Below are 16,166 nucleotides of genomic sequence, written 5' to 3' on the forward strand. Positions count from 1 at the left end.
CCATGATTTACTCACCCTCAAGCCGTTCGAGATGCATATGTCAATCTTTTTTCAGACGAACACATTTTCAGTTATTTTAGAAAATGTCTTAGATCTTTCAGTGGTTATAATGTGAAGCAATGGGGTCCACCTCCTCCAAGTCCCAAAATGTGCATGAATCCTTCACAAAAGTAATCCATCCGGCTCCAGGGGGATAAACGAAGGCCTTCTGAGGGTAATCCGTGCGGTTTTGTCGTAAAAATATACATATTTAAAACTTTATAAATGAAAATAACTGGCTTCCGGTAGCGGTCGACGCGCGTTCATGGAGATGGATGCTGGCGTATGACGTAGGACGTAGCGTAGGAAGCGTCGTGACGTAGAACGAACGTGATAGCGCAGCCAGAGAGCAGAGCAAACCAAAACTCTACGTTCGTTCTACGTCACAACGCTTCCTACGCTACGTCCTACGTCATACGCCAGCATCCATCTCCGTGAACGCGCGTCGACCGCTACCACGACAAAACGACAAAACCGCACGGATTACCCTCAGAAGGCCTTCGTTTATCCCCCTGGAGCCGGATGGATTACTTTTGTGAAGGATGCATGCACATTTTGGGACTTGGAGGAGGTGGACCCCATAGCTTCACACTATAACCACTGAAAGATCTAAGACATTTTCTAAAATAACTGAAAATGTGTTCGTCTGAAAAAAGATTGACATATGCATCTCGAACGGCTTGAGGGTGAGTAAATCATGGGTTAAATATCATTTTTGGCCGAACTATCCCTTTAAATAACGTACCACCTGCACTAAATCTAACAGTGTTAACAAAAGCAAATGTGACGTTAAAACACATTTGCTGAAGCAACCATGCCATTTTAGCTTGATTCTTTGAGCTCTTTTTTTATTGTGACTCAATAACGCAAGTGCAATCTGTACCAAGTGAGCAACCGAGCAAGTTTACTTCATCAGAAAAGCCATATATTTAGAGCTGGTTATGAGATGAAAACATCGAAATGTATTTGTTTACAAGTCATGTGTTATGGTAAAAGTGTTTTGAGGTCATAACCAGGGCTTGACATTAACACCAGCCAACCAGTGGATTTCAGCAGTGGTGTGTAGCCACTTTGGCGTGCTGAATTTTATATATAACACATACATTTTACAATAGAAGTCTTCTAAAAAGGCATCTGAAATAATAAACTAAGTGCAATGTAGTGTTGTCAAAAATATAGATTTTTCGATACATATCGATATTTAAATGTCTGAAACGCTTCCAATACCGACAGCGAGTCGACACACAAACCCGCCTCCTCTCACTCACTCGTCTCATTTGCTCCTGGTGAATATTGTTGCTGTCACAGGGCTTGAATTTCAGCGTGGGATTGCATTTATTGCACATAAATTGACTCATTCCCGCAAATTTTATGCTCACACTCAAAGTGCGGCACATAAATCCGCCTCTCAGGACTAAATTGAGCTCTTTTTTCCGCTGCTTATTGAGCTTAAACAGTAAAATACACACAAAATAATCTCACAATGTCGGTCTTGGCGAGTATTCACATAAACACAGTCAGTTATATTTTAAGTGAAGGTAAACAGTTGAGAAAGAAAACGCATGTGTAACAATATGATGGATCCGTGCGTCAAATTATGAGATAATATTAAAAATATCTATATGGCAGTTTTTCCCCATGGTATCGATGGCAGAATTGTGGCCAATGAAAATGTTGAGTTGCTAGTAACGTTGGAAAACCACTAACCACTATGGCTGGTGAGCAAAAAAAATAATGTCAAGCCCTGGTCATAACATATTGTGCAAGGAAACAGGAAAAATAAGTCTTTATTAATGGATAATCTCCTGAAATCATAATTTGCGTGAAAATGAATAAAAGTTGTTAGTGATAATTTCAGCTGGAATCTGCAGAGAAAAGTACATCTTTGAAGTTTAGGGTTAGCAAAGATGTGGTAGAGGCAACAATTTTTTAACATTAGTCTAAAAATGAATCGCTAACAAAACATTTTATTTGGCACTTCTGTTCAAATCAACCAGCAACATAATTTCTGCTCTATAATCTACATTGATCACAGAACCTTTGGTCCGATCACTGGAAATGCTTGTTGACGTAAGGTGGGTCTTTGAAGCAATAAATATATTAATCTGGGGATCATTTTCTTTCATGTTGCTCATAAACGAGTTCAGTCGGTCTCATCAGCATATTTCATATCACAGCAGTTGGCTGAACCATATTAGGGGCTTCAGTTAGCCTATGTGATCTGAACCTTTTCATTGGTAATTCAGTTTATGAAGTCCGTCTTAATTTATTTGGCCCTGTAATTCATGTTCATCCTTCCAAAGTCGACCCCCAAACCTGTATTTTCCCGTCTCATCCGTTCACTTAATTTGTGTACATTCCACATCCTCGGTCACTCTCAAGGATGAAGTCCTAATGTCGTCTTCCGCCATCTTGCCGACCATCGCCCTAGTTAGCGAGCGCCAGTTAGCGAGTTTGACGGCTCCGAGGCACTTTGCGGCATTGTTCCTAGCGCTCACAAAACACAGAGTGTTAATGACCCCGTTGCTCATAGCGATGCACTCGATGATGTAGAAAACGACCAGCGAGTTACGTCCGCGCGTGATCAGCGCCGGGTAGAAATCGCGTAACAACGTGAAGCTGTAATACGGCGTCCAGCACAACACGTACGCCACGAGAACCGCGATCAGCGCCACGACTGTCCTGCGCCGTCGCCGTAGTCGCTTACGCAGCTGGTCCGTGGGAAATCCCGGGACGCTCTTGAACCAAAGCTCCTTTGAGATCCGCGCGTAGCAGATTGACATGGTGATCACGGGCCCCAAGAACTCCACGATGAAGATGAAGAGGAAGTAGGAGCGGTACATGATCTGCTGGTCCGCAGACCAGATCTGGGCGCAGAAGATCTTCTTGTCGTGGCCGAGCGTGCTGTGCGGGTACTCGTGTTCGGTGGCGAAGTAGGCCGAAGGCACCGCGATGAGGACTGGGATAATCCAAACCCCAAAAATAAGCCAGTACGCTGTCTGAAACCTCATACGGGGCTTCAGAGGATGAACGATAGCCATGTACCTGTTGAATACAGAAAACTTTGAGAAAACTCTCCGAATTCACATAGATATTTGTAACAGGGGGGAAACGGGTTTGTATGAAAGCTTGTTTCCGCCACAGAATAAAACATTTTAAAAGATAAATGCGACTTTTTATCTCACAATTGCGAGTTTACATCTCGCAATTCTGGCTTTATAACACACAATTGCGAGTTTATAAAGTCCAATTCTAAGGAAAAAAAGACTGTTAAATAGTTATAAAGTTAGAATAGCGAGATATAAACATGCAATTCTGAGCGGAAAAGGCAGAATTGCGACATGTAAACTCGCAATTGTGAGAAAAAAAGCAGAATTGTGTACCCTGGTAATCCAGAGTTCTCGCGAGAGCTCAAGTTGAATTTGCTCAGCGAGTTTACTCTGGTGTCGAGTAATGATGCTCATTAAATATGCTCCTCGATCTGAGCTGCACCAATCACATCGGGTTATCTGATATAGGCGGGCCAGAGGCGAGCTAAACAGATGACGACAGCGCTGTGACGTCGAAATCATTAGTAAACATTGCAAGATGGCTATGGATGAACACCAGTTGTTTGAAACGGCTTTGGCCGCTACAATGTAAGATTTAGACTTTTTCTCTAAAAGAGGAACAGAAGACGCCGCTCGAATCGTTCCTTTGCAAGAAGGACGTTGCTTTGAGTCTAATGTACCAGTTAGCTCCGCTGGTAGCTATTAGCTAAGCGATAACTTGTTGTGATTGGTCGTACTGTTATCCAATTGCGTGCAGTGAGATTTTCAAATGCATGCTTGGTGCCGCCCCTCGAGCTGGCCGATTTTCATTAGTCGACGCCAGACCATTAATCTTTTAGATTTAGGTCTGGATTTCCAGGCTAAGAATTGTGAGATATAAAGTCGCAATAACCTTTTTTATGTTTTATTCTGTGGCGGAAACAAGCTAGCTTCCATAGTTTTGTGACTCTTGACAGTTATCACAAAATATCTTACATTTATCTTTCAATGCCAAAAAATTATAATTTTGTTCTTAATGTTTTCAATTGTTTTGTTTTTTAAAACAATTTTTTCAGTAAAATATCCAAGAAATCTACTTGAAAAGCAACATTGCTTTTTTATTCAAGATTATCTCTTGAATAAAGAGATATATTATATACAATATTAAATTACATACAGATATACAATATTATATTTTAAACAAGTGAAAATAATTACTTTTGCAGTAAAGCAAAATTAAAGAGGTCTTAATATCTTCTGCTGTGTGGCTTCTCAAGTAGTTATTTAGTAGTATAATATTTAATTGCAAAATAAGACAAAAAAAAAATATATATATATCTTTTAACAAGAAAAATCTGTAACATATTTGCCAAGAAGTACAGGGACAATGTTCCAGAGACAAAAAGCAAAAATGTAAGGATCATATTTTATATAAAGCTCACATGAGCTCATAAGCTTATATGAATTACTCGGGAGAAATGTACATAGTTGCCTAAATGATCCTGTCTTCCTGAGTTATATTTTAAAATGTAATTTATTCCTGTGATCAAAGCTGAATTTTCAGCATCATTACTCCAGTCTTCACTCATGATCCTTCAAAAAACCTTGACGTGTCCAAACATTTGACTGGTATTCGATTTTCCAAAATGGCATAAATTCTGAATTTTGGACTGGGTGTGGATCAGGAAACTGTGAGCATTTCGAACGGATCTGGTGTGTGGTGTGTGGGTGTTTGTGGTAGATCTGTAATGGTATTTATTAAACATCTCGGAGCGGATCTCTGTTCAAGGCTCAAACGTGGAAAATGAATCAGGATTATTTATCGGTCTGGCACACAGCGGTCTATTAACACGCACTGACTCTCTGATCTCTCTGTCTGATCTGATCACTGCTCCCCGTCCTTAATGAGATATCCCATAACCTTTTGACATTCACGGCAAATAGCGTCTCTTGTTCTCTAAATCAAAGGTACAGCACTATTTCTACACATTTACACTCTGTCCGTTTTGATGAACAGCTCTTTGCTCAAGGCTCATCTTGTTTTGAGTTCTGAAATCTGTCCCTCTCTCTGTAATGATTCCAAATGTATTACTGGTAAATACACATTTAATTTGTTAATTCATCTGTATGTAACTTGAAATTCTGATGTTCCAAAGAATTCTGTTCTTCCCATAGGAAACCTTCAATAGGGAGCGGAGTCTCTCAGCAGGAGTGAACAGAACGTACTTTCAGTTACTGTGATGCATGGGCAGACTAAAGACTTTTATACTTTATTAAATTTACTATTGATATGTATTATCTGTGCTACTTGATCCCAAATAAGAAGTCTGAGTTCTGCTTGGAGCAACAGGTTGGATGATTTCATGAATGGGATTCTAAGATACGACAGCGGCTCTGTTCCAAAACCTAGCGAGCTCCCTAAGTAGGGAGCATTTAAAGGCATTATAGTCTGTCCCAGGTAACTTCTTTTGGCTATAATGCTGCATTATATGGAAAAGACAATCCCACAATGCATTGCAATGCACATCTTTTCACAAATTCGCGTTTTTGTAGTTGTTCAATACTGAAAATATTGCTAAAATAGTTGTCTAAATAAAAATGTAGGCCTACATCATTTTTTTTTTGCACTTTTTTTTTTACGTTGTCAAAAACGATCTCCATTCATACGGATCCGCCAAAACAACATCACCGTTTTCACAAATTCGCGTTTTTGTAGTTTACACAGAGGCGATAACGTTAACGTTTCAAAAAACGTTCACTTTGAAACCTGTTTTCAAAAGTTTGTATTTTCAGGCCCACAAAACGGCGTTGTGTAAATGAACGGCCAAAACGCATAAAAAGTTTTCTGTTGTTAGTTGGAAACAGTATCATGTAAACTTGGCTCCTTATATAGCCAATATACACTCACCTAAAGGATTATTAGGAACACCATACTAATACTGTGTTTGACCCCCTTTCGCCTTCAGAACTGCCTTAATTCTACGTGGCATTGATTCAACAAGGTGCTGAAAGCATTCTTTAGAAATGTTGGCCCATATTGATAGGATAGCATCTTGCAGTTGATGGAGATTTGTGGGATGCACATCCAGGGCACGAAGCACCCGTTCCACCACATCCCAAAGATGCTCTATTGGGTTGAGATCTGGTGACTGTGGGGGCCATTTTAGTACAGTGAACTCATTGTCATGTTCAAGAAACCAATTTGAAATGATTCGAGCTTTGTGACATGGTGCATTATCCTGCTGGAAGTAGCCATCAGAGGATGGGTACATGGTGGTCATAAAGGGATGGACATGGTCAGAAACAATGCTCAGGTAGGCCGTGGCATTTAAACGATGCCCAATTGGCACTAAGGGGCCTAAAGTGTGCCAAGAGAACATCCCCCACACCATTACACCACCACCACCAGCCTGCACAGTGGTCACAAGGCATGATGGATCCATGTTCTCATTCTGTTTACGCCAAATTCTGACTCTACCATCTGAATGTCTCAACAGAAATCGAGACTCATCAGACCAGGCAACATTTTTCCAGTCTTCAACTGTCCAATTTTGGTGAGCTCGTGCAAATTGTAGCCTCTTTTTCCTATTTGTAGTGGAGATGAGTGGTACCCGGTGGGGTCTTCTGCTGTTGTAGCCCATCCGCCTCAAGGTTGTGCGTGTTGTGGCTTCACAAATGCTTTGCTGCATACCTCGGTTGTAACGAGTGGTTATTTCAGTCAAAGTTGCTCTTCTATCAGCTTGAATCAGTCGGCCCATTCTCCTCTGACCTCTAGCATCAACAAGGCATTTTCGCCCACAGGACTGCCGCATACTTGATGTTTTTCCCTTTTCACACCATTCTTTGTAAACCCTAGAAATGGTTGTGCGTGAAAATCCCAGTAACTGAGCAGATTGTGAAATACTCAGACCGGCCCGTCTGGCACCAACAACCATGCCACGCTCAAAATTGCTTAAATCACCTTTCTTTCCCATTCTGACATTCAGTTTGGAGTTCAGGAGACTGTCTTGACCAGGACCACACCCCTAAATGCATTGAAGCAACTGCCATGTAATTGGTTGATTAGATAATTGCATTAATGAGAAATTGAACAGGTGTTCCTAATAATCCTTTAGGTGAGTGTATATTTAGCGTGCTGTGTGTTTGGATGCTTATTAAAGTGTCATTTTGTCAAACTCTATAGCAATAAATTAAACTTCCAAGGCTTAATTTCAGTTAGGATGTTGCCTTAGTAGACACTCAGCTCATTAAGTTTTATTGTCATTTTAAAGTGAATATCTGTCCTGCTATTTACTGAAATGTGCTTGAGAATAGATTTTTCAAAAATAACCAAACTGCAGCACAGACTGACGAATGGGTTAACATTAAGATCTTCAGAGGCGGCGAGACTGTTGGATGTACCGTTCTGTGTGCCAGATGCTGATTTCATGACATGCTAGCGAACCTGACATCTAAGGCCTAGGTTTACATGAGTATAAATACAGCACGTTCTGCCAGGCCATTCAAATACTGACATGCTAACTAGCTTAGCCTGAGTAAATGACCAAATGTGATGCAAGCGCAGAGCAAGATTGGGATTCATAAACAGGAATTTATGTGTTCAAGCAATTTTCAATTTCTATTTTTCACTTGGCACCTTCCATGAATACGACAGAAATGAAACAACCCGAAGAGACAGTATTATCTAACATAAAATTAACTGAACTAGACAGCAGTGTTGTTGAGGAGCCGTTCTGGATTACTCTGTCATCTGGATTTCACTGTTGACGATATGACATGATCCAGGATTGTTAGTTTGATTGGATGGGTTTGTTAGTGTAAGTCTGTCCCAGAATCCCAGCCATTGGTATTTTAATCAAATCCACAAATTCCTCTGAAGAACCAAATTAGCCAGAGATCAGTTATTACGATTAGAAGATCTGGCATCTGTCAAATCATCTCAGATGTATTAAGAGAGGAATAAAGAACGGACCCCAACTTTTTACTAACTTTTAAAAATGTAAGTTAAAAAGCTGAATAACAGTGATAGATGTATGACAGCCTAATTTAGGCAAAATTGGCATTCAATATTAATATTGTATACACTAATATTCAAACGTTTGCGGTCGATAGGATTTTTTATGTTTTTTAAATTAGTCTCTTATGAAATAAAAATATAATAAAACATTAATATCATGAAATATTAATACATTTTAAAATAACGGTTTTTAATTTAACACTGTTCTATGTGAATATATTTTAAAATGTAATGTATTCCTGTGATCAAAGCTGAATTTTCAGCATCATTACTCCAGTCTTCAGTGTCACATGATCCTTCAGAAAACACTCTAATATGATGATTTGATGCTCAAGAAACATTTATGATTATGATCAATGTTGAAAACAGTTGTGCTGTTTCATATTTTTGTGGAAACCATGATACATTTTTATTTTCAGGATTCATTGATGTAGGGTGAATACTGGTAAAGTGGGACACTTTCTGATAATTTACCTTCTGCATAATGTTTTATGCAGAATAGCTTAAGAGCTCTACTCTACTATACAGAATAAAAAAGAAAGAAACATTAAACACAGGATGGATGACTCTTCCTCAAACACACATGGACCCCAAACCACATTTTTCCAGGCGCTACTGTCAAACTGGGACACATTAAATTGTTATTCAAATGTAGGCCCAATGAATTAAATACACAATAACAATATAAACAACAACAACAAAAATAATAAAAATCACTTTTTTTAAGGAGGGGTGCAGGTACAGCAGATTCTTTCCACCCCTCCCTCCCTCGCCTGTCCACAATATTTTGTATTGGGGTTAGTTTATTTCATATAAATTAAAAAAATTGAAATCTTCATAAACATTTCTTCTTATAGGCTAATTTTATTCCACACAGGCTAAGTTTCATTTCTTTTTGTTGAAAAGTTTTTTGCAAATGTCCCAGCCATCCAAGCTTGTGCCCTCCATCTTTCTTGTTTTTTGGGTTTTTTTTTTTGGAATTGGCATTGTTTTTTTTTATCAGTTTACAATCTTTGTTGAAATATCTAGCTAGCTAACTAAAATTATGACGGGCATACAAAAAGGGAACTCAATTCCCCCATTAGAATGACTTAAATGGCTGTCCCAGTTTGCCAGTAATACCTTGTCCCAGTTAACAATACGCTATTGGCAAACTGGGACAGTGTCAAAATCACATAAAAAACATCCTATAACAAAATATATAACAATTACAAATGATCCATGAGTGTTTTAATTTTTATTCACCTCAGAATGCTATGTCATTTTACTTTTACCGTCACGGTTCACTGTAAGGTTGTTGAATATGGTGTGCCACACCCCTGGAAGTGATGTCATAGCCACAGAATCTATATATTTTTATCACATACTTGCTTATGATGAGCTCAGTGTTGATTTTTAGTAATGGAATCATTTACATGTAAAGATAGAAATTAAGAAGCTTAACTGTCCCACTTTACCCATTGTCCCACTTTGCCAGTATTCACCCTATATATAGAAAGTGCAATAGAACAACATTTTATTTGAAATAGAAATCCTTTGTGACATTGTAAATGTCTTTATTATCACTTTTGATAAATGTAATGTGTCTTTGCTGAATAAAAGTATTAATTTCTTTCAAAATGACATTGAAAAAATGAGTAAAAATGTCAGGCCCTATTTAGCATCCGAAATCGCATACAGTAGGCGAAAAACAGTATGTGACAAAAAAATTATGTCTGAATTCACAGCAGGCTACTCATAAAAGAGAGAGACAAACTCACCTGTCCACCGCGATGGCCAGCAGGGCATTAGTGGACACGTAGAGAGACACAGTCCTAAGGTAGTTAATGGAGACGCAAAGCACAATCCCGTGATCCCATGACAGCTGTTTGACCACGTAATAATCCACCAGAAACGGGCAGCACACTGTCGCCACCAGGAAGTCTGATATTGCCAAGTTGGCGATGAGTAAATTAGTGAGATTCCTGAGTTTTTTGTAACGCGCCAATGAGGCAATAAAGACGCAATTCCCCACGCCGCAGACCAGCATGATGGAGACCAAGACCACCGCGATGACGATGGTGGCCATGAAGAACGGGCGTCCCTGAGTCGTGTCCGGGATCTCGTCCACCGGCACCTCGTAGTCCAGAGGGATGTCGTAATTCGGGGTCATGAGGTCATGAGGGCTTCCTGACGGGTGGATGAGGGTCCATGTGCTGGTGGAGGTGCTTCTGTTGTCTTCTCCCATCTTCTCTTTTTACTGGTCTGTTAAAGAACCAGGGTCTTCCATACTCTTTCTCCAATGCACATCTGTTTGTCAGCTGCAAAAATGAAGAAAATGAGCTTCCACAACATACTTTCTGCATTTGGAAAAACTGTATTTTTATTTTTTATTTCTGCTTTATTTAAATAAACGAAAACAGCCCAGGGAACAACTGTTGTTAGTTATGTTTATATAATATTATAGTATTTGTTATCATTTTAAATTATTTTTTATTTTTATATTTTAAGTTTTTATTTTGTCAGTTTAAATTCTGTAATATCTCTTTTTAGCTTTAATTTATTTTTATTTCAGTTTTAGTAATTATAGTACTTTATATTTTCAGCTGACAAAAATACAGCTGTAACCAAAATGATGTTGTTAATTATTATTTTTATTGTATTAAAGTATGTTTTAGCGATGCACCGAGACGAAACCGATGCCGGTTTGGCCGAAACCGATAATTCTTTATATTTAGTCGATAACCGATATATTTGCCGATAAATCTAAATCCACATTTTAATATAATTTTTGAGAGCCTCATAATTTCATATTTAAATCATATTTCAAGCAATTCAAAACCATCATGTTGAACAGTGCGCATCTGAAAGAAATAATAGGCTACATTATTTATCGGCTTTAATACATCGTACAAATTTTCTTATCTGACCAATAACATTAAAATGGCAAATATTTTTTTGTATTTTAAATTAGCATTTATTTAAAAAAAAAAAAAATTAATAAAAAGTATTTGTTTTAAAGTCCCCCTGTAGTCAATAATCGTATCCCTTAAAACTCATCTTTGATCACCAAAATGACACATTTAAATGTTTTTTCCTTGAAATTTTTTTCTTCATGCCTTAAAATAGCTTGAATGTAACTCTACACCCTTGCCTCATTTAGTATATGTGTTTCTATGAATATGCAAATGAGCCCCGCCTCCGCTCACTCACTCCAGCTCAGAGATCCACTCGTTGACGATCACACGTTGACCTGATTGGTTACAAGGTAGTTTGTGACGTCAGAAACACCAGCGATTTCAAACTGTGTTTTTGAGACTGTCTTTGGTTCACTGCAGTTTTAAGGAGAAAATACTGAGCAATGGTGTCGACTTATGAATTTGCACATGGTTTGTCTTAAAACATTAAAAACATCACACAGACATAAACAACATTAAAAGCTTGATTTTTACCACAGGAGGACTGTTCACTGTTCACTGAAAGATTCATTGAGGAACCAAAAATGGTTCTTTTATGGCATCATTGCGGAAAAAAAACTCCCTTTATTAAGAATGATTTTTGGTTCCCTAAAGAAACTTAAAGTGACACTTTTTTCTTAGTGTGAAGAACCTTTTATCAATCTGAAGACCCACTATATAGAACCTTTTGTGGAAAGGAAACCTTTCACGGTTCTTCATGGAACCACTGATGCAAATAAAAAACTTTTATTTTAAGAGCGTATAGTCAGCAAGAGCTCACACATTCTGCCTAACATATCATTTTGGTGTTTTATGGAAGAAATACAATTATATGGGGTCGATCTGACATGAGGGTGAACAAATGACAACAAAATATTCACTTTAGGTGAAGAGTGCTTTTAATGGAAGAAAATATAGCTATTCATAACCCACTCTCCGTGAAACGACAAACAAAAATGTGCTTGTTATCTGGCAGTTATACAGATTTTTATTTTTAAATTCAGAGAGCTCACAGATGGCCACATTAGGGATGTTTAATTAACACTTAGCTGCGCTTCTTTTTATTTAAAACAGAACGTAATTCACTAGACTTTTTGCAATGGGGTGTTTTCAGTTGCCTCTCCTCTTGCTTTTGATTTCTTTTGTTATCTGGTGGTACAGTATGAGGCTGGTATAACAAATATAGTGTCAGTCCCAGCTAAGAGTGACATATACTGGAAATTAATAGCCTTTTAGTGCTATTAAATGACAAGTAATCAAACAGGTTTTCAAAATATTTATAAATGCATGACTGGACTAAAAAGGTTGCATTAAGCTTCCACAACAACTGCTTTTTTTTTTTTTTTGGAACAGCCAAAATGTGACTCCTACTTAGGAATGGCACTATAATAAGATTAGATTAGATTTAAGTTGATCAGTCATGGGAAAAACAAGCCCTGTATAAGTGAAATCATAAACGTTTGCATTATTGACTGCAATCAGCAAACACATACGTATACTAAACTATTCACAATAAATCGTTCACAATGAATAAACAATACACGCACTTCAGTCTGAGATGTAAATATATTCTGCTCTTATAAAACTATTTTTTTTTAGAGCTATTCACTGGTTTGTGGTTCACCGGTCAACGACAGCCTCAGAATTAATTGGTTACAAACTTCTAAGATACATTCTTTGTAGTCTATACACTATTATATAGTCAAAACAATAGTTGTTTTAATTTTTTTATTATTAAAATATATATATTTTTTACAGAAAAAGGCGCAGACTACAGGAGAACTCCCACAACGATTTAACTTTCCCTTCAGAAATGAAAATGTCCTACCTTCACAGTATTAATCCCACCGTGTTAAACGCGTCTTGATCTCGGAGTGAGGACATCGGCGCATCTTCTTCAGATGAGTCTCCTCTAGTGTCTGCTGTGTGATCGCAGTGCTGATGTTGATGATTAATGAAGCAGCTCCTCTGCCCTCTAGCGGCAGTGCGTGTGTCTGCGGCCCGGGTCACATGATCGCGTAGTTCTTCTTCGAGAATTAAGTTAACTTTTACAAACGTATCTTAAATAAATCCAGCACACAGAGCTCCTAAAAAAATTAACATATATGCATAGCGTTGACAGTAAATTCTGACTGGACGAACTACTAAATTGTAAAATATGCCATTAATAAACGCGCCAAGTCACTAAGTTAATTGCTTGGCAAACGGCTACAGTTGGACCTTTGAACTGCCTGGCGGACGATTTGTTTATTCCAATTATTATTCATTATTAATGTTACAAATGAGGAGAGCAATACAAGCAATCAATCAACATTTTTTATTCTAGCACAGTATAGGCTACATGTAGCAAGTGTTTTTTTGTTTTGTTTTTTAAGATGTTTTTTAAGAAGCAGGTATGACGTCACTTTGTAGGCCAAAACGCGGAAGCGAGTAAGCATTAGCACTAAAATGGTTTTGAATGGGGTTTTGGTTAAATGGCTGAAATTAGGTCTGTGGTGAACACAAGCTCAAGACACTTTCACGTTTTATTCTATGACATAAAATACATAAATATTACCCCACTCGTGATTTTTTTTTAAGCTAGTATGTGTCCTGAAAACGGCGGTTGCTAACGGGACTACAGAGGCTGTGAGGAGATTAAACGTCATCACGCTGAACAGGTAAACTCAGTCCGTTTTTACAACCTCATTATGTTTATAATTGTACTCTTGTAAACTATTCTAACTAAAATGTTCTGGGAAAATGTTTTTAGATATAAACTGAAAGAGTTGTCGGAAGCTTAGTAATGAGCTTAATTGAATTCGTGGGACCTTGGTGTAGTTCGAGGATCCTTATAGCTTTAGCTTTTTACTTCTGGCCAATGCATTTAGGCTTCAAAATTTGTGTTCATCTGTTCGTCTAATTATCTTGATGGACAAAACGTGTAAGTATTAAACAAAAAGCTTGTTTTTAGCGATAATCCAAAAGCATATGGGAAAATCCTATTGTTATTTAATTTTTTTTATTGAACACCAATTTTTTTATTGACAAATTGATTGGTTGGGTCCTTACACGCGCTTCGTGAGGAACACACGCACACTAGCACACACAGGCAAGGTCTCTCGCTCCCTCTCTCTGCCGTGCGCGCGCTACGCATGCGTGCTCTTGCTCGCTCGCTCTAGATTCTGGAAGATTTTAACTAATTTGCGGGCATCAGGGAGCCGCGATCAACATGCGGGAGACTCCCGGAACTTCCGGGAGACTTGGGATGTCTGGGTTTTGTGGAGGGAACCAGCGTGATGCTAACTGCCAATTAGCCTACAAACTGATGTCATAACGGCACTATACTCTATTAATGAGTCAAGTGTTGACGAAAAAGATGCGTCTTCAGCATTTTTCTTGAAAAAGGGCTAAAGACTCAGCAGCTCGGGTTGAGATATAGGCAGATCATTCCACCAGCTTGGAACAGTCAAGGTGAAGGTCCTTGAAAGTGATTTTGTGCCTCTTTGGGATGATGGCACCACAAGGCGCCGTTCACTTGCAGAACTCAAGCTTCTGGAGGCCACATAGGTCTGAAGCAGTGAGTTTAGGTATAAAGGTGCAAAGCCAGTGGTTGTTCTGTGGGCAAACATCAGAGCCTTGAATTTGATGCAAGCGGCAATTGGCAGCCACTGCAAGTTTATGAGGAGAGGTGTGTGACGCGCGCTCTCTTCGGCTCAGTAAAGATCACTATTGCTGCAGCATTCTGGATCAGCTGCAAAGGGTTGACAGTACATTCAGTATTTATAGTCCAGGTATGTCTTTTTATGAGTGTTTTTATTTAAAGGCCCTTCGGGAGCAATAAATGCGCATTTGTAGAACATTTCTTATTCGGTTGTTTAAGTACTCTTTTCCATTCCAGATTTTTGTAGTCTGAATTCAATTATAAGTAAATAAAGGTGACTTGTTCTCGTTCGGTTCATTGGGAACATGATATTCAGTCTGGTCATAATACATTTTTCTGTAGTCATTTCATCCTTTGATATCGTTCTGTCTCTGGACTGATGACTGAGAAAACCTTGAGAGAAACAATCTAGTTCATCCTTAGACATAAATTACTGATATGGCGTTAAAGGGTCAGCAGTCGACCCCGATACCCGAAGAGAAGAGATTTCATCAGGTAATTTCATTGGGCAAATAAATCAATAGTTCAAAATTTTCTCCCAGAAATCAAAGACTGAAGAAAGACTAATACAGATTTCACTTAAAGTCAATGAGGACTACTTTACTTTTTTTTTATCACATTATTTTCATAACAATTAAGCATATTACTATAGAAGCTTGTTTTCGCCACTGAATAAAAAAATAAGGTAATGTTGAGTCTCACAATTCTGACTCTCACAATTGCGAGTTTACATCTAGCAATTCGGACTTTTTTCTCAGTTGCAAGTCAGAATTGTGAGATATAAACTTGCATTTGCAAGAAAAAAGTCAAAATTGCAAGTGTTGCGGGTTCCAGAGGGGTAAAAGGAGAACGGACACGAGGAAGTGAGCAAATATAAGGAAAGTAGACCAGTGGATGCTTGACTGTAATCCTCAGGTCCATGTCTCCGTAAAGTAGTGCTTCTTTTAGTGTTTCCTAGTGAGAGTGTCTTCGTGGTTTGGGTGAGTGAGGGTGAAAGTCCGTTGAGCAGACAGTGTTCAGTCAGTGAGGAGGTCTGCTGGCAGAGAGACCCTAACACCAACCTCCTGTTAGTCACTCTCTGGCAAAGAAACAAAAGCACAAGCGTTAGTCTCAGTTTAGAGAATAATCTCTACCTCTTCTTTCTCCACTGGCGTTTATATCTCTGTCTAGGACACTGACTGAATGCCATCAGCTGGGTTTGGTGATTGCTCCCCAGCTGGGTTTGTGTGTGTTGCCAGGGGCGACGCCTGATGAGCTGCTGGGAACTCGTCACACAAGATATAAACTCGCAATTGCGAGAAAAAGTCAGAATTGCAAGAAAAAAGTCAATATTGCGGAATATAATTTCGCAATTGCGAGGGGAAAAAGTGATATTGTACATTTTTTTATTATATAATTTCCCCCCCCTTTAATTTAGGCTTGAAATGACCTAGACACATTTTCGTGGGATTCACAAGAGGAGCTCCTGCAGGACAAGCATCTGGACCAGCAGAAGAAATTAA

General features: G+C 38.6%; 1 protein-coding gene across 1 annotated transcript; it reads right to left on the bottom strand.

Annotated features, from left to right (window-relative positions):
• Nucleotides 1-2,378: 2,378 nt before the first annotated feature.
• prokr1a (prokineticin receptor 1a) lies at nt 2,379-12,942 on the bottom strand (the record flags this gene model as incomplete). Its single annotated transcript, XM_084402122.1, has 3 exons — nt 12,850-12,942; nt 9,846-10,385; nt 2,379-3,084 (listed from the first exon to the last, which is right to left on the bottom strand). The coding sequence occupies exons 2-3, from the start codon at nt 10,310-10,312 to the stop codon at nt 2,379-2,381; spliced, it is 1,173 nt and encodes a 390-aa protein (XP_084258248.1). The 5' UTR covers nt 10,313-10,385; nt 12,850-12,942.
• Nucleotides 12,943-16,166: the final 3,224 nt, after the last annotated feature.

The sequence above is a fragment of the Rutilus rutilus genome, assembly GCF_951802725.1.
Source record: "Rutilus rutilus genome assembly, chromosome: 2".
Taxonomy (NCBI): Eukaryota; Metazoa; Chordata; class Actinopteri; order Cypriniformes; family Leuciscidae; genus Rutilus; species Rutilus rutilus.